This window comes from Nyctibius grandis, chromosome 4, assembly GCF_013368605.1.
Source record: "Nyctibius grandis isolate bNycGra1 chromosome 4, bNycGra1.pri, whole genome shotgun sequence".
Lineage (NCBI taxonomy): Eukaryota > Metazoa > Chordata > Aves > Nyctibiiformes > Nyctibiidae > Nyctibius > Nyctibius grandis.
This window is the reverse complement of record NC_090661.1, coordinates 30016939-30037030: the sequence shown is the minus strand read 5'-3', so window position 1 is coordinate 30037030 and position 20092 is coordinate 30016939. Positions and strand designations below refer to the sequence as shown.

The 20092-nt window shown below is 41.2% G+C and overlaps 1 protein-coding gene across 1 annotated transcript in view; it reads right to left on the bottom strand.

Moving 5' to 3' along the window:
* The window catches only part of LOC137663145 (cytosolic phospholipase A2 beta-like), a 54277-nt gene extending 34522 nt beyond the window's left edge, over positions 1-19755 (bottom strand). Inside the window, exons 1-2 of the mRNA XM_068400047.1 lie at positions 19657-19755; positions 1590-1708 (exon numbers count right to left, since the gene is read on the bottom strand). Coding sequence (XP_068256148.1) covers positions 1590-1610 — 21 coding nt within the window. The 5' untranslated portion in view covers positions 1611-1708; positions 19657-19755. The remainder of the gene's footprint in view (positions 1-1589; positions 1709-19656) is intronic.
* Positions 19756-20092: the final 337 nt, after the last annotated feature.

Here is a 20092-nt window from a genome sequence, read left to right as displayed (position 1 = left end):
AAAGCACTCCCACCAAGTTGTAAATTAATATTGTCCATCACTTCTGTGCCAATTTGGTAGCTTTTTAAACAGCAAAAAATCAACTGGGAGACTTTTAGTAGGTCTTCCTAGATAGTTCAAAGTATCCACAATTTTCTAAGCAACTTGCTTTTTTCAATATAAAAGAAAAATCACAAAACCACTCTGTTCTGATTTCTATTTCTATTTACCAATTTACACATACTGAAAAATGCATTTGCCTGACAGAATGACAGACCTACCTGCAGCATTGAATGAATACCCTTCCTCAGGAATAGCTTTCTGACCCAAAGCTATGCATGTACTCTAACCTTTTGGCTGTGTTGCCTATTAACCAGGAGTATGTCTATACTCATGAATAGCAGTTGCAGCATTAGGATGAAATGCAAGAACTTTCGCTGTAATTGAGACTTTCTAGATAAAATTATACCTAAGCTATCTAGTTATCTATCAGATCCAGAATTATCTTATTAGATACAACATTGATATTTAAAATTTATAGATAATATTTATATCTAAGACAGATAGAGAGCTCTGAGTCTAACAAGTAGATAGATTAGCTACTAATTTTATCCAGAAAGTACATTATATTTACAATTTATATTCTTTGTCCTGAGCATACAATGTTTCAATATTTTTAATCTATCATTTGAGCTATCTGTTCAAGTTACTGATATTTTTCTGAATCTTTAACTTCACCTGCAAACATTACCATGACACAAGTATAGTAAGTATTCTTTATTCTTAATCATTAATGATTCTCTATAAGCCATAGCATGTAACATTGTTTCTCACTGTATTTAAAACCCATGAATGCCCATATTTCTTTTATTTGCTGCAAAATTTGACATAGGGTTTGATACATAAAGAACAGTTAGTTTGTAAATAATTCACATCTTGCATTACAGACACCGCATCCATTACTTTTTGAAGATATACAAGAGAAAATAACTCTCAGCTAATAATTCTGTTGATTTATACTAAAAACTATTAGTTAAAATCTCTGAATGGAACTTACTCGAGTCCAGACATGAAATAGTTCTACTAGAATCACAGACGCTGTAAACATTACATTAAAGATAGCTAAATCAGCCAAATAGCTCATTAGAACTCTCCCCTGCAGCTAAAGTAATATAAATTATGCTTTGTTGCTAGAAAAAGCTGCTGGGTTCTTTCAGCTGGGGCAAGCAACGAATATGTGCTATCCTGAGAAAAGCATGCAGCAGGGCTAAAGCACTTTCATTTTACAGTGAGGTAAACGCATCAAGGCCAACCCTCTCTTCCTTCCTGGTGTTCACTCCAGCACGTACACCGCACAATAAGAGAAAAGGGCCACATTTTTGTTTTGTTTTCGCTGAAGCTTGCTTTCATTTTAGTTACAGTCAGGTAAAAGGGGAAAATGGTAAATTTGCAAAGTTCAATATGACCCTGCCACATCTCACTAGCAGCCGTTTGTCTCCGCATCTCAGCAGATGCAAAGAGGAGGGAGTTTGCTCGAGAGAAGCGGAGCAGGGAAGTCCCAACAGCAAGGTGCCCGGCCACAGCAAAGCACGGAGCTGCAGTTCTCTTACCTTGGCTGGTGGGCTCCCCATGACACGCAAGATGGCGACAGCAACAGAAAACCCAGTCTGGGTAACAGATCTGCCAGCTGACAAATGCGCTCACAGCTTGTTGTTGCTGCTGAAATAACCTGAAAGACACATATAATTTATACAGGCACTGAGCTCCACCCTCTGCCTCCTCTGTGTGGAGAACACCTACGTGTGAGAGGGAAAGATCTGCAATGTCAGAGGTGAGAGGAAAGCTGCAGTTACCACATCTTTGCCTGTCACACTATTACCTCTCACAATTTGTTATTGCCCCAGTATTGTCCTGCCAGGTTTTTGGGTGGATTCTGCCATGTTCGAAAAGTCTTCCTTCACTCCCCATCTCTTCCGTCTATCTAGTCAGTAGCTGAATTTCCAGTAGCTTTTAAGTTCTTCCACAAAATACTCCAGAAAAAAAAAATCAAAGGGAGGGGATAGACAAATCTCATCTATTAAAATTTCTGGTGGGAGACCAACCCACTTCTGAATGCTCTTTTCAACTCTCCCTACAATAGGGACTTCTATTAGTATATTACTGGGAATCTTTCTGCTAACCCGTAAATCAATCTCCTTACTTAGAAGTACCTACTGGATGATTACCTGGCCAATGCAGAGCTGATGGTGAAACTGAGATAAATATTGGCAGGGAGAGGGAAATCTGCATACCTTCTGGGCTTTTCCCCTCCTCACACTTCTTATTAGAAGAACATGACAACCTGACATCTCCCAGCTTCCCATCCTATTCCCCCACCAGCTTGCTGGTGACAGCGGTGGATCCTAAGGTATCCTCTGGAGATGGCACAGGCATGGCTTGCTCCACCCCTCCCAAGCCTAGTGCAGACTGCTGACAGACAACCCTCAGGGTGCCTGTCAGGACATTGCTCCAGGCAATCTGTTCTGGCTGTACCTTAATCCACACTTGCAATTTCATGATGGATGTCATGCAGACCCAGACTTGGAAAGGCCTAGAGGTCACCATAAGTTTGCAGGAAGATATGTCCTCACTGTGGGACAGTAATATCAGACAGGACCAAGCCTCATCAAACAACCAGTGGACACCTTATGCTGATGGAAAGGGAGAGTGTCAAGAGGTAATTTTCATTGAATGGTAGTTATGAGTTTGGCTTTTGGCAAGGGAAGAAAAAAATGAAATGTAACCACAATAATTGTTTAGGAAAACAGGTTTACCTGAAATCTTTGGCTTTAGATTTTTCCTGAAACTCAGATGCACACTGTAGATCACCTTTAAACCACTTTTTAAAGCATTTTCCACAAAAAAACCTGCCACCATTTGAAAATCAGTTCTAGTCAGATGCTCCTGGGCTTACACAAGTGACAACCAACAGCTCAAATGGACATATCACAAAGACTTTGCTGTGGCTGGCAATGCAGCCACCATGGTAGCGGTGAGGCCTGGATGCAGGCTTACCCAAGCAGCAGGCTGCGAACTTGAGTGCATAGTTAGGTTGCCAACTTTGAAATACTAAAAAGAAAGATATCTCAAATGAAGGTCTGCTGAGTATGTGCAACAATTCAAAGGGCAGCTACAAAACTCCCAGAAAAATAAGCCAAGCTCATCAGAAAGCAATCTGGGGTTCAGAGCAATTAACCATGCAGGTCTTGCACTCCTGCAGTAACATTGTTTTGACAGCCTCACTTGGGCATTTTTACAGCAGCAGTCAAGACTGTGGTGCAAGCATTCTTCTCCATGCTTCCTTGGACACAGAAGTCTGTAGCATCCCGTTTCCAGAGATAAGAAAAAAAAAAAGCAGAGAAAAAGGGGAAAAAAGCTCTTATTCAGAGTGGAGTTTTGGTTTTCCTCCTTTATATTGCTGTTGCAGCTTTGATCACAGGTTCTGCTGCTGTAGCGAACTGAGAGACCAAAATAGCAGGCTGACAAATTTACCTCCTCAAGAGAAGGCAAATGGAAAAACAGCCAGAGAAAAATGAACTCTACTCAAAGAGGGGTATGTCTGCCTGGAAACGGAGCAACATGTTAAAAACAGAACAGCTGGACACCCAGGTCTTAATGGAACAGGAAAGAAGGAAAAAAGCTCCCAGAATGACTTCAAATCAAGGTGCAAAAGTTATTTTGGAGAGCTATGGAACTAATTTTTCCAACAGACTCTCTAAGAAGTTAATGTTTCCAGCAAATCAGCATGGCCAAAATACATACAACATTTTGTGTTGCTTGTCAACAAGCATGCTGACAAGTACCATGTCCATTTCCTCCTGGACATGAGGGAGATGGGCTACGTGATGTCAGGACTTACTACAGACACAAAAAATGTACAGCATGGTGAAAGAAAGACAAAGAAAGTCAATTGCATAAAGAAGGAAGGACAAAACTAAAAGGTTAAATCTAAAGCAAAGAGGGCACAGCACAATGCATTAGCAAATTAGCCAAATAGTAGGCAATATCTTCAAGGGGGTACAGAAAGTCCTCCCCCTCCCCTTGCTATAGGGAGGACATAGTCATGCCAGGCTTATACTAGTGGAGTTGTTAGATTCGGAACATATAACACTGTATCTGCAGTTTCAAGTTTGTAAAAGGCTGTTCAGAACACAGGGGAGAAGGATGCTAGAAAAAATTTACAGCTTAATTAAGCTGGTTTCATTCCACCTTTATGACCAAAACTTATTTCTTTTCTGAATTAATATTAAGAAAATTACTTGGAAATAAGCTATGAGGGGGAAAAAAAGACATTAAAAGGCATATCAAATTGCACTGAGTTTAAATTGCTTCATACCCTACCTGTTGGCACTCGGATAATGCACATAAGAGAGTATGTGAAACAGAATCAGAATGGAAGGAATGCAAGCCCATGCTGTTCCCAGTATGCAAGAAATAAAAGTTAATTAATATAGTGTTCAGCTTCATGCAACTTATGCTGTGGGCTGCTCACTAACAGCCCCTTGCAAGAAGCTACTCAGAGTCACAGCTGAGCTGCCAGAAACCAAGCAGTAGAGTGGTGGCCCCTCTAAATGGCTGTGATTTGGAACATCCTACTGCTGGCATAAACTTAAAAGCTAACAGGGACAGAGCTTACAAAAGGTACTGAAGACTCATTTAGTGGAGTTCATTATTTACCCCAGAAACGGCAAAATTTCATACAAGCATGTCTCAGCTTTGGTGTACCAAAAAATGTCCTCAGTGAAGCACTGTCTTCATAGTCCTACCATGCTTGATCCTAACAGCTTCACAAGCAAGGATGGCAATCACTGAAACACTCTCCTATAAATATAAATCTCCTATGATTTTGTTTGAGAACATTTGTGTATTCATCCCATGAAATCTGTTAAGTAGAGATAAGAGATGGATCTTCCTAGGGCCAGATCCAACCACACCATCAAGGAGACAGAGGTGGAATATAACTCTGTTGTAATATTTGGGAGGAATATAAGTCTGTTGTCAGAGGATGTAGGGAGGCAACTAGGAAAGCTAAGGCCTCCTTGGAATTAAACCTTGCAAGAGAGGTCAAGGACAACAGAAAGGGCTTCTTCAAATACATTGCAGGTAAAGCCAACACTAGAGGCAATGTAGGCCCACTGATGAATGAGGTAGGGGCCCTGGAGACAGAGGATAAAAAGAAGGCGGAGTTACTGAATGCCTTCTTTGCCTCTGTCTATACTGCTGGAGGCTGTCCTGAGGAGCCCCGGACCCCTGAGGCTCCAGAAGAAGTCAGGATAGAGGAGGAATCTGTCTTGGTAGATGAGGGCTGGGTCAGGGACCAATTAAGCAACCTGGACGTCCATAAATCCATGGGCCCTGATGGGATGCACCCGCAGGTGCTGAGGGAGCTGGCGGAAGTCATTGCTAGGCCACTCTCCATCATCTTTGCTAAGTCGTGGGCAACGGGAGAGGTGCCTGAGGACTGGAGGAAAGCGAATGTCACTCCAGTCTTCAGAAAGGGCAAGAAGGAGGACCCGGGTAACTATAGACCGGTCAGCCTCACCTCCATCCCCGGAAAGGTGATGGAACAACTTGTCCTTGGTGCTGTCTCTAGGCACATCAGGGATAGGGGGATCATTAGGGGCACTCAACATGGCTTCACCAAGGGGAAGTCATGCTTAACCAACTTGATAGCCTTTTATGAGGACGTAACCCAGTGGATAGATGGTGGTAAAGCTGTGGATGTGGTCTATCTCGATTTCAGTAAAGCGTTTGACACGGTCTCCCACAGCATCCTCGCAGCTAAACTGAGGAAGTGTGGTCTGCATGATCGGGTAGTGAGGTGGATTGTGAACTGGCTGAAGGAAAGAAGCCAGAGAGTGTTGGTCAATGGGACAGAGTCCAGTTGGAGGCCTGTGTCTAGCGGAGTCCCTCAAGGGTCGGTACTGGGACCAGTACTATTCAATATATTCATTAATGACTTGGATGAGGGAATAGAGTGCACTGTCAGCAAGTTTGCTGATGACACAAAACTGGGAGGAGTGGCTGACACACCAGAAGGCTGCACAGCCATTCAGAGAGACCTGGACAGGCTGGAGAGTTGGGCGGGGAGAAACTTAATTAATGAAATATAACAAGGGCAAGTGTAGAGTCCTGCATCTGGGCAAGAACAACCCCATGTACCAGTACAAGTTGGGGGCAGACCTGTTGGAGAGCAGCGTAGGGGAAAGGGACCTGGGGGTCCTAGTGGACAACAGGATGACCATGAGCCAGCAGTGTGCCCTTGTGGCCAAGAAGGCCAATGGCATCCTGGGGTGTATTAGAAGGGGTGTGGTTAGCAGGTTGAGAGAGGTTCTCCTCCCCCTCTACTCTGCCCTGGTGAGGCTGCATCTGGAATATAGTGTCCAGTTCTGGGCCCCTCAGTTCAAGAAGGACAGGGAACTGCTAGAGAGAGTCCAGCGCAGAGCCACGAAGATGATTAAGGGAGTGGAACATCTCCCTTATGAGGAGAGGCTGAGGGAGCTGGGCCTCTTTAGCTTGGAGAAGAGGAGATTGAGGGGTGACCTCATTAATGTTGATAAATATGTAAAGGGCAAGTGTCATGAGGATGGAGCCAGGCTCTTCTCAGTGACATCTTCTCAGTGACAGGACAAGGGGCAATGGGTGCAAGCTGGAACACAGGAGGTTCCACATAAATATGAGGAAAAACTTCTTTACAGTGAGGGTGACCGAACACTGGAACAGGCTGCCCAGAGAGGTTGTGGAGTCTCCTTCTCTGGAGACATTCAAAACCCGCCTGCACGCGTTCCTGTGTGATATGGTCTAGGTAATCCTGCTCCAGCAGGGGGATTGGACTAGATGATCTTTCGAGGTCCCTTCCAATCCCTAACATTCTGTGATTCTGTGATTCTGTGGAAGACCGTGCAGCTTTGTGGAGACTTCTTGTTGTGCCAGACAGTGACAATGGGACATGATAGTTGCTTTCTCTTTGCCTCATAAACCAGTTCATACCTTGTTCAGTTCAGTGGCTGGTTTAGAAAAATTATAGTAATCTGATAAAATAATTGTCTATAGTCAAATTCACAGAATCACAGAATCACAGAATCAATCAGGTTGATTCTGATCAGGTTTGATCAGGTTTGAACCAAAAAAATTCAAAACGTTCTCAGAAATTGAGGAAAAAAAAGCCTTCTTTTTCCCTAGCTCATCCCCCAACTATTTTTTTTATACCTGGGTTATTTAACCTCTGCAAAAAATAATCCAAACAAAAAAAGCTTTATTAAAATATACCTCCATTTTTCAATTCAACATTGCCATGTGAAACTAGAAGCTATAAAGCAAAGCTTCAGAAATGCCAGATTTGGGGACCTTTCAAAACCAAAACATAAAACTTTGAAATAAAAGCTTTCTAATTTTTCACTGTTTCCCCCCACCCCATTCTTTTTGAGTAAAACAACACAGCTAATTTTATATTTAGATCTTTGAATGCTTTCCAAACAACCATTTTCAGCACACCTAATATTAATTAGAACAAAATACCAAGTTGTCTATCTGTGTAGCAGTCAGGCAAGAACAGCGTTTGTAAATGGACCGTCCTTCTGGCTATCAAGACCTAGACCTGTTTCAGAAAAGTAAAAGGTGCTACATCCTCTAACCTGTCTCCTGAACCACTGCAATCTTAAATAAAGATACCATACATTAAAGCCAGTATCACTGGCTCTTTTTCCTGGCCAGAGTAAGAGAGCTACTAATTTCCTTAGATACTTTGCAGGTGTGGTTGTAAATATGGCAAGATAGTGATCTTTGCAGCTTCAGGACGGGAGGAAGCTGCTTATTACTTACCTGGGGTATCTGAGGATTGGAGTGTTATCTTTCCAAGAAACGTCAATGTAAAGCCACACGTTGAACCCACTGTGTTTATGTTTAGAAATTGTTTTTTTATTTTAAACCAAGTGATTGCAGAGCATCTAATTGAAATAATTGAGTAAGATATTTCAATGTCATTCCACTCAAGCCAGTTTCTGAGACCTTTATCTTCAGATCTTATTCAAATAGTCTGACATTGATGTCAGCATGAAATTGCTTGAGTAAAGACCTCAGAAGAGTTAGGTAAGTATTGTACTTTACCACTTGGCTGACAGGAAGGCTTGACTTATGGTTATGGTATTTAGCTTCAAATTATCAAGAGAAGGGTTTCTTTCATAGTTGCCACCAACCTTTTTGTGTTTTTTTAATAGTCACTTTTTTAGAATTAAGAAAGTAACTCTTATTTTCTCCTATTCTTTTTCACCCTCTATGACTTTGTTCTTTGGGGCAAGACCTACTAAGGAAATGCTTGCTACTGAATGTTATTATACTGGGCAAGAGTCATTAAAAAACAAAGGTTACAGTGATTGTATGACACACATAGCGGTACTTCCTTTCTAATCCTGTTGCTGTGTCAAATCCTCTTTCAGCCTTGTATGTGATTTTATTCAAGGTTCTACCTTTACCTGAGCACAGCCCTTAGATGTTGGCTCAGAAAGGGAAAAAGATATACAAGGATTTATTGAAAAAAATATACAAACCATTAAGGGTTCAATTCATTCATTCTTGGCAGTAACTTATCCTCTAAGTAGCCCCCCCAAATTACCAAGACTAAAGACAGTTAGCAGGTATCCTCACTATGTTATTCTGTAGGTTAGTATAGTTAATGGGTAGGCTTGTTAAATGAAGCTAGCATCAGCCAGCCTATGTCCTACCTTAAGTAATCCGGAAGACTTTAGTGACATGTAAATGTAAGAAAACCACTCATCTGAGCATAGAGATAGGGTAAAGAAATACAGAAACAGCCAATTCAGAGTGAACTGAATACATCCAAGTATCAGAGTGAATTGAATACATCCAAGTATATCACCAGTAGCTTTGGAAATATCTGCAAAGTATGCCTGTGTAGCAGGCATACTGGTCACCAAGAAGAAGTGAATACTGGTGCAGAATAGTTGGTAAATATCTGAAAATGCTCAAGTCTTAAAAATATCTGAGGGTGAAGTTTCATGTTGCAGCAAAACTCACCTAAGAGCTAGCTGTCACTAAAAGAGGAGGTCTTGCTCCCATCCCATCCCATCCCAAGCTTAAAGTGTTCTGCCTCTACGCCATAGTATTGGCTCTGGCACTCTTCTGGCCAAATGCTACCTTATTTGAGGAGCCGAAGCAATAGAAAATTACTCTTTTCCTTTTTCTGAGGGATTTCCAGGACTGCCCTTCTTTAGTGGCATGTAGCTATTACCTCAGCTTACTAGAACGTACAAACTCACCTTGAGGTCAATAGTGGGAATCTGATGATGGGCAAATAGCATTGTCCATAAGCACTGCCTAAAACATCAAGACTCATGTGGAAATGAGTATCAGAGGTGGAAAAGACATTAGACAGTTCAGCGCACATCCCTGCAAGTGGATCATTACAAGTCCTTGACCCCAGTACCAGAAAGTTATGGGGGTTTTTCACTACCTCTTTGTATGGTTCTTCTAAGGTTACTGCAAGGTTGTCAAAATTGAAAATAGAATTTTTCCCTTCCTTCACTTATGTTCTTCATTGTATCTTTTTTTTTAAAAACAATATCTCTAGACATCAACCAAGCTATGGGAACAATTTAAAACAGAAAAAACAGAGTTTGACTAAGCCTTGCAAGCTTATTTACAGCAATTAAGAACCCTGTGACTCACTCCTGGTGGATTATAACTTCTGACAGCAGAAGACTAGTTCATGAGGACTTCATGGGCTCTACAGTCTCATGCGGATTTTAATACAAAAGCTCCTTCTGCATTGATACTTATCCCTATAGAAAATATTTCTGATGAGAAAAATTTCTTGTTTACATATGTGTCTGTCCTTTTAGACCATTTGTACCATTCTTGTCACAAAAAGAAGTCAGAAAGTTTTCCTAATAGGGCAACTGGAAATTCACCTTGCTGAGTGCACTCTCAGCTTTATTCCAGCAGTGTTAAAGCAGCTTTCTGTCACCTGCTCCCCTTAACCCAGTGCAAAAAGCAGACAAGTGCGAGCAGAGAGCCTGGCACTTGAAACACACTGAGCGTCTCAGTTGTTCTCAGGAAAGCTACGCTAACCTGTGCCAAGGCAGAGTCATCCATGGAGACTGATACTATCTCTGACTGTCTCTATGCATGCATATTCGGTCTGTTTTAATTCTTCTGTTTCAGCAGCACATAAAACAAACACTTCACTGCAATTTTAAATGCTTTCATTCTAGTAGAAAACTGATTTTTCACAGGCACAGCTCTTTTTTAACCTCTTAATTCAGGTAATAACCTTGGGACTTCTGAAGCTCCTCAGATTTTTGTACAATGCTTCTTGAAACCTGAGAACCCAGAATAGAAATTCATACCAAAGCCAATGGAAATTTATAGCCTTCAGCATCTCAATGAACTAGGGTGCTTTTAACCTTAGGCCTCCAACATTCATGGTTTATGTGGCAGGTGAGACATGATATGGCCAACAAGCCAGAAAAATTTTGTGTAGGTCATGAGAGGAATTGAGTCTCTTCAGAACGGAACATTAAAATAAGCTACCTACGCTGCCTCCTTTGCCAGAGGATCCAGTCTACGTGCCAAAGGCACAAAAATAGGTCTCCTGGGCCTAGCCAGGGAGAGTCTGGGCTGGAGGTGATGCACTCGCTCAGCAACTCCAGCTTCCAGGAGCAGAGATCTGATGGAAGACTAGATGTCAGATGGTGACCTCTCCCATAAATGCCTCCAGGAATCAAGCCTCACCCACAGCCTGCCAATGCAGTGGAGCTCAAACCAGTAATGCTTCCTTCTCTGCAACACACGCAATTTGTACTCTGCAATCTCTCCCCATGCAATAGATACGTTGCAAAGCTGCAGAGACCCTCACCTTGTATGATTCAAATCCACTAATTGTTGGGTCTTCCCTACTGTGTACTCACACACATACTGAATGCATTTGTCAGCCAAGTACTTGCAAGCAAGCTGTGAACCGCAAAAAGGTAAAATATCCTGTGACTTGCCTGCACCAGTGCTGGGAACTGGAATGTTCATTCCACAGAGGAAATCATGTTGGCACGCCTCCCTTCACCCTTCCCAAAAAGGTTTCATTCACATATATAAGAAAGATTTTGATTCATTTCTGGGCTGGTACCTCAGTTCACACGCCCAGACCTTGCCTCCATAGTTGTTTTTCTACCTCATGGGTGGCTAGGCACCCACCTGGGCAGGCTAGGAGCTTCGAAGCTAAGAGATCTAGGAAGCTGGAAGTAAAGGAATTGGCCAAGAGCTGAAGGACATCTAATGGGCAGCTCAACTGCTCACCAGCCTAGGGGGTAGCTCCTGGTAACTGGGAGAAGCCAGCACTGTCATGGCATCACAGAATGATGGGTAGCCAGTGGAACAGGCCAAGTGGGTCCACAAGGTTTACAACAGCATGACAACTTTCCAAGCAGGTTTCCATGAAGCTGGAGAACTGGCCAACCCAGCAATACAGAATCCAATCAACATTTTCAAAAGGAGAAGTATTGCATCAGAAAACTTATGATCAGCTCTATTCATCAGATGTCACTTCCTCGTGTATGCTAGAATTGTGAATAGGAAGTACCTGACTTGTTAACACACCTCATATTTCTTCCTCCTCCTCAGACTTGAATCACAAACAGCTGACAACATGGACAGATATGTGGAACACGGAATGCCTTATGCAACAACTGCATGCTGTTGCTTACAGGAAAAAGAGGTGAGAGGAAATGAGAATTAAAATGGTATTGTACCCCCTGCTCCATTTGAATACTCCTTGGCTCTGTCATAAATTCTCTGCACATCTTAGGCAAGTTAGTGAACAATTTGTAGTGTCAAATGAAAGTAGCAACAGCCAGTTGACCTGAGATCAGGGAAAATGGAGCAACTCAGAGGAAAGACAAACTAGAAACGCAAAGAAAAACTATCGTGATTCTATTGTTACACAATATTACGGGCCCTTCCTCCAAATAATTACAATTTGAAAACATCCCTTTCAGACACCTTCCATTTATGAACGCAAACATTGTATACTGATACTGTCAATTTTCAGAGAAATTTAATGTATTCCCCACTAAGTGTCTGTATAATGGGAGACATCATTTTACACATGGTGTAGAGAGCACCAAAACGTTCAGCAGACATAGCATGGGTCAGAAATGTGTCCCACCCTCTGAATTCATATTTGAGGATGCTTCTTGTTCCACATAGGGCATTGTCTAGCCTTATGTGGCTCTGAATCAAATTAAATGAGTGGTTGTATTACATTATTACAGATGCAGCTAAATGCTATTCACTTGTCCCCAGCAAAACATGCTTCTACTCTGTGGGGAACAACCTCGGAGTCAGACAGTTAATTAATGGTTTCACTCGGCACCAGGGACAGTCTGTAAGAAATAGTAAGCAGGGCAACTTACTTTTCATTCGATATACTCATGTATTAGGAAGTCTATATTAATAACTTCAATGGAATATATTATGGTATCCATTGCAAAACCAAGAAACAAAGATTTTCCTGTGTGATATGATCTAGGTAATCCTGCTCCGTCAGGGGGATTGGACTAGATGATCTTTTGAGGTCCCTTCCAATCCCTAACATTCTGTGATTCTGTGATTCTGTGATACTGTAAAGCTATTTGATGCTTTCCGAAATGGGAACAGACCTTAATAGCTGTCTATTAACAACTTTTATACCTAACATTTTGAAAGAAGAACTGTACAGATGAACCCATGCCAATCCACTTCAGCCTCTAGAGTCAGGAACATCTATTTGATTTATTAATTCTAGTTCTGGTTGTGACTATTCGAGCTTCACTTCCTTCCTTCTGACATATGTAGTCATCATCATTATGCGGTCTGTCTGCGTCAGGACAGTGTCTAACGTAAAACATACTGACAACAGAGCATCTCAGGTTTTTTACTGCTACCTGTGTGGTGCCAAGCATGAGGAAAATCCTCATCTCTTACACTATGCTTCCTGTCCCTCACCACGCCAGATTACTGAGGGGAGCTAGTCAAAATTCAGCCAGTCAAAAACCAACCTACAGTAAAATTCTGAAAGTTCAAAGTTGTCTGTTTGCTGTTGGAAAAAGATGTGCTGAAAAGATTCACAGAGTAGTTATCTCATGCATTTAAAAAGTCAAAAGCTTTAATCCTCTCACACACTTACACATGTTCCTCTCAGGAATAGTCTAACTGATAATAATAGGATAAAAATCACAGTTAAAGTGCCACCTCAGGTGCATAAGTGATGAATTGGAGCACAAGCAAATAATAAAAGAATATTAGCCTACTCTCCCCTCTCTGCTCCCCACAAAAAACATAACATATCATATCAAATTTTATTCATAGGCTTAATTATTGTTTAAGTCCTGCCCTTTTACTTCTATTTTCTGATTTGTGTTGGTGTTTGCATTGGTGTTTATGTAATCTACTTAGATTGCAGGTTTTTTTCTGAGCAAGGTCTACAGCTTATCTGGGAACTTTTATCACTTTTAGCAAAATGGGGCTCACTTCTCTGTTGACTTTTCGCACAGCCACAGTACCATAAATAACAATAAATTCTATTTCTGATCCTTGAAACCTGTGTTATAGATAAACTATCTATTTTCCCTCCTACACCTTCCTTTCACATTCTGACCTTTGACTTTTCTCAGCCTCCACACCACATTTCCCTCCCACATGATAGCTAAATTTAAATCAAGAGTGGATGATTGTCTTTTATGTGTAGCTCAATCAGACATTAGGAACTTGATTCAGGAATTACTGACAAAAATGCATGCATTGTGTAGATCAGACTAAATAACCATAGCTGACCTTAGCTTTAAAAATCTCTTTTTCTTCCATGCATCAACCTTTTCTTTACATCTCGAACATGTATTAGGAGCCTGTAGTTGACTAATAACTATAGGCTTTGATGGTTTATGTGCTTTATAAAAAAGGTTCACATGAAGAAAGAAGCTGTTCCCATTATTTCAAGAAGATTTGCTCTGTAGTCTTATAACGTTAGAAACTAAACGCCCTTGGCACTGATATATAGTGTACCTCTTCCAACAAATACGGTGCAACAGAGCTTCCCGGAAAATACATTGCACAGGACAACATGTAAAAGCTTTCTCCAAAGGAGCCTTGGTTCCAGGGCCTGGGGTACATAAAACCACAAGGGGTAGAAACACACCCTTCCCCTTCTTCACACTTTTCTTCCCTAAGCAAACATTTTGAAGGCAGTTCCCGGAGACAAATCTTGAGAGATTTCCTCAGTCAATTTCCATTTCTTATTCATATTCCTATAGTAGAGGCACCAGCCCTTCATTTGCATCTCATCTGTGTCAGTGGGTTTCAGCCTTTCCTGTTTATAGTTTATATACCATCATGGCAGTAGTGCCATTAGTATAATTATAGTTATGATAGAACTCCCTTGCACACTACCAAAAGACATTGTATGTCTAGATAACGAGGTCAGCAATTTCCAAGATTTGTGAAACAAAGACAAATTGTTTTGGCAACGTGCCTGATTTACTCCCAAGTTTGCCTGTTCCACCTTCTCCTACAGCAGACCTCATCTGCTTTTCTGCACTACTGTTCAACGCTACTTTCTGCTTCAGGCTCTTCTTCCCCCAGGATGAACCACATCACATTTTACCCTCTGCAGAAGCTCCCACACTAAGGGCCACCGCCAGCACAGAGGCCAATGGAGAATTCTTACCGTTAAGATAATAACAGAAGCAATGGTGAGTGGGAAAGGGGAGGAGTCATAGGCCAAAATCATATTCAAGTAAGTGTTCCTAAATAAACATCACTGAACATACTTCTAAGCTGTTGTTACATTGCAAGTAACAAGAAGAAACACAACTTTATCTGCTACTTAAAAATGTGTTCTGGTCTTCCAAACCCACCCTGTATGCTGTTGCTGCCTCTTCAAGGGAGTCACATACTCCAGGGCATCTCTGCTCCACTCTAGCCTGTGAGATCTGACAATCCAGGTTTTATTTAGCATTTAGTGTCATGTCACATTCAAGAGCAGACTAACACAGCCATTTCCTCAATTCATACTATTGCACCAAAATTCATACCAAAGCACCAGAATTTTCACAGACCCATGCTTTGTAGACCTAATAACTCTAAATATGAGTTGACCATGCACTAAATTGAAGATGTGGCCATCAAAACAGGTATATTACAAGTGAACTCCGGGCTCAAAGAAAATAAGTAGCAAAACTATCACTAAGAAATACACATCTTAAAACAGCACTATCATTCTCAGCAGCTACGGAGAGAATAAGCTTCATACAAAGCAGAGCATCTGACTTAGGAAAAGCATTGCAACTACCTAATGTTCTATCAATCAAAACAAAGCACCTTGCACTCTACATAGGTGGTAAGTCATTGCCAGACATTTATTCTTCCTACAAAATCTTAATCTAACCTACGCAGACTATCAGGATGTTAGCATAAGGGCTGCTACTCTAGGCTTACTTACCATTTTACAGGAGAAACAGTGCACACCAACACTTATCACTGCATGAGATTCTTCAGTCTTTCAATATGCCCTGAGCCAGATATCATTTTCTTGGCTAAGGCTCATACTGTATCTGTACACAACTGTTTCTCTCAGTGTTGCTATAGCTGTACATTACGAAACTCCTTAAACACCCAATACATCAGCTTTTGGCATAGCTCTCTTGAGCAGGTGTGTTGTGCAAAGCATTCTTCAGGACTAGCAGGGATTAAATGGTATTTTGTGGGTCCCAGGAGCTGCAGTTTATATTGCTCTGAGCTCCATAAGGCCAAGTTTCCTCTGCTCAGCAGCGCCAAAGGATATTGCACATTCAGATTTACAAAGACAGAAGGAAAAGAGAAGAGACTAAAGTTTAGGATGAGTCCAGCACCACTGAATTTTTAAATCTCTGACTTGCAACAACCTAAGATAAAGCTTTCCATATAAGCATGCTCCCAAATGCAGATATCTGGAGACCAAGCACTTCTGAGCTAAAAACATTTCTGATGTATTCCAGGAAGGTAAAAGAAGGTGGGAAAGAAATGCTTTGTATGAAACATCTTCCTAAAACACTCCTACAGCGAAGCTTCCATGACCTTGCCATTTTTGCTGAAGTGTCTCCTTAGATAATACCACATGGCTGGGATACTTTGAAAACTCGGAGTTGCTAAAGGCTTTATTGCTAGAGCTTTTGCTGCCTTAAGACACAGTGACACCATGTGGCCAATTGCTCAGCCCAGAAACGAGGTGCTAATGGAAAGGGCAGTGTACAACTTTCTCATTTTTTCTTTTGCTTTATTAAATTTAGCTTAGGGATGCTCAGATACAACTTTACTAACTCGTGAGAGTAAACTTGGATAGAACAATTGTCATCTGAACAGGTACACAGAACCAAAGCCAATGACCATTTGGGATTTCAGCATATGTTCAAAAGTCTGATGTTTGCGAAAGTGTCCTCTGAAAACTCTCCTGTAAGTTCGGCAAGTAAATACGCATAAGCACAGTTTGCACATGTGCCAAAACATCATATTCACTTGGTAGATGCAAGCAACTGGTAGAACTATGATTCTACGTTCTTCTCAAAATAGTGCACCTGGAAGGTGCACCTAACTATCCATGGTTTAATTCTGCAGTAATATCACAAAAAATTGCAATTAATTTTGAAAATGGATAGATGCCTTGTTCTCATGGCTTGTTTTCCTTCCAAGTATATGCAGATACCTCTATTTATTTTGACAGACAGTCCTGAGGAAAGTATTTCAATTCACAAGTGGGAATATTGCTGCCAGAAATGTTCTCAGTAGTTGTTATCACTCTGTGTTATATAATACGGTGGCTGATGTGATGAATCATCTCTCCCTAGCACGGTTCTTTTTTTCCAAATCAAGTACTGCACATTCGAAAGGTACAGCTCACAAAGAATAGTAAGAATAGGCAGATTTCTTTGTGAGACACAGAGACAGAGAGAGGCAGGCAAACAGGCAGATGAAAACTGAATACAGGTTACTACATAGCCCACAAACAGAAATAGAATAATACATTAAATAAGCTCTTCACAGAGAATATATTCACTCAGTACTACTATAAAAAAATTAATGTTCAGTAAGAAATGTGTATTTTGAGGCAGGATTCAGAATATCTGGCTCTCAAGAGCAGAAAGGAAGGGAAAATATAACAAACATGACTCAGTTGCATAGGCTTTGCAAAGTCAATGTTCCATAAATGTTGCTTTTTTAATAGATTAGTTAGATAACATGCTGGTCTAATTTTTTGTTCAGTATTGAACTCCAGGTGAGAAATTTATTTCAACACTATCACAGTGCATCTGAATTTAAATTAAATAGGTTAGTTTGAAAAGTGATGTAACAGGATTTTCACCTACATACATAATAGTTTCACCTATACACACAGTAGTTTAGAGCCCAGGAAGCACGAGCTAGTTAGACACAGGAGTTTCTGATTGTTCAAAATAGGAGTTTGAGTTGAGGAAGAGTAATGACCTGATCCCTCAAATTTTGTCACCCTGACTACTGAGATTATGCTGCCATCTTGTGACCTGTAAATTTTATTTTGCTACGGTGACAACAATTTTTCCTCTAGACTGGGAGGACGGTGTACATGTCTCCCTGGTATACAGGTGCAATGACCATGCTTTGAGCAGCTGAGCCCTCTTTTGTATTCAGACCCATGTTTTCTCTCCTTAGCTTTCTTACCTGTGACTCACGGCCTGCACCCTTCAACGTCATTGTCATTGCTAATGGAAGGGCTGTCCATGGACAGACCTGGGTAGGGACTGGGGGCAGCCCTGCAGAGGGGGTAAAACCCATAATTTAAAGGAGTAAGGTTTTGTAATAAAGGCTGCAGAATGTCCCCCTGCTGCCAAGAGAATCATCCATACTGGAAAGCAAAACATGCACTTAGCCAGCATTTGAATATGACAGTATACACTGAAAAGAGACATACTCTTTACAGCTGGAAGGAGAATGATTATAAATGATTATACAGTTTCGTGCATTGATGATAAAATTTTCCTCTCCATCTTCCCAAGTGTAAAGCTTGTATATTTATGGTAGAATATTTCTTGCTTGAAAAAAAACCTGTTCTACGATTGGCTGTATTCTGAATCTAAATGGGGTTGTTCCATCTGGTCAAATTAAATAAAACACCTGTATGTCAAAACAATTATGTTGTTCCCTTGAAACAATACAGACTTCAGTTGCAGTGACTGCTTACATCGCATTTTGGAATACCTGGACAAAGCTTAGCATGGCTGCAATCACATTGAAGAGAAAGCTGGGAACCCCTCTGCTAGTAACTCCCCGTTCCTTCCTTGTACCTCAACTATATGTGCTTCCATCAGTGTTCACTCCTAAGACACTTCAGAAGTGAAGACATAGAATCAAACCTTGAAATGATGACAATCATCTGAAATGCATGTGCAAGGAAGGAGCAGGGACATACCAGGTACAAGCAGGCTTGAGAGCTCTGAGGTAACGAGGCAGCCGCTCTGAGGTCAGACAGATGTTTGGGAGAGCCCACAGAAGGCATGCATAGCTAAAAGATCCCCTCAACACGTCTGACCGGAGACAAATCATCAGTTCTTCTCCTTCACTGCCAAAGCCTCAACCACCATTATACACCCAAATCATTGAAGTATTTTCTCTGTAATCCTTGTATGCCAAAGTAAACCAAAGCATCCTGCATTTAGACTCTGATTAGCGTTTCCAGGACATACTGTATTTTCTTCAGGATACAGTATAGCAGAATGAGGGTTCCCAGCTAGCAACTGCAGGTTATGTTTGCCCGTTCCATGTTTTTGAGGAGGCTAATTGCAGTGCATTGACTGTATAAATGGAACCTCAAATCTTGTGACGGTGGGGACTTTATACTTTCTTATAATACTAAAATATTCAGGGAAATACACAGCCAGCTGAATCATTTCTATGAGACTTAGCAGTATATTTCAACAATCATAATAATAGCTATTACTGTTGTGGCAGTGCAAAGCTCTGGACAGATTTACAGCTAATCCATTTGCAAAGTTAGGTCAAGAAAAAAAAATTAAGAGTGTGAAGTCATGTGGTTACAATCCCTCAGTGAGTCTGTGATGATAGGCATAGACCTTCCTTAACATCAGCACTTGTTCCTTCAGAGGACCAGGAAGGTGTCTCAAGTTTCTCTCTTTCCAACGATCCTGACAGCAAAGCAATTTGTCAGGGGAGACATTTGGTATAGGCATGTCAGGAGGAGAGTCCTTGACACTGTGCTGCAAGTTAGCAGTGACCCATCTGACATGGCACAGAACAGTGCAGGAGAGGTGCCGCAGCTTGCACAGCTGATGTGCCTGAGATCCAGGAGAATGTAAGGGTAAGGGCCAATTGCAAAAGTCTAAACCCACTGTGTGAGATCCAACTAGGGTAGCTGAGCCTTCTGAAAAGGCTCAGAAAGGCGATGTACACTATTGTTTCTGCAACTGTAAATGCTTTTTACTCTGGAGAGCCATTTTCTGATCCCCTCTTCAGAGCTGGAAGCAAATTCCATTTCTCATGACTAACTGCTACACCTCCTTTGCAAAAACACAATATACTATTTAAGCAAGCAGTAGACGAATTAAATCATCTCATATCAAAGCTTACCTTTAATATGCTGTATCCAAGTGAGAGAATGGAGTTCATTCTTTTTCCCTCCTTTCCAGCAAGCACCAACTGATATAATGAAATATGCAGCACCAACCAGACATCATTTCAAGTCTGCTGGACCTAAAAGCAGGTCTTGATGACTATCTGAGGAACAAATATTCCTTTCAGCAGCATATACCTGGAGCTGATATACTGCTATATATATAAGTATAAATATGCTTCTACTGATCTTTACCTGTCCCCTTATCTTTCATTACTGTCTCTTTTATAGCCACCTTCTTCCACAGCCAAGAAAGTATTTAATCTTTCTGCTGGGTCTGGATGAAGTTTGTTCTTGTGCAAAAGGTCAACTGAAGGCAATGTACCAGTGAAAATCCAAAGCAGGCTTCAGACTACAACCAGAATGAAGTTTCAATGGCAAACAATCATTACA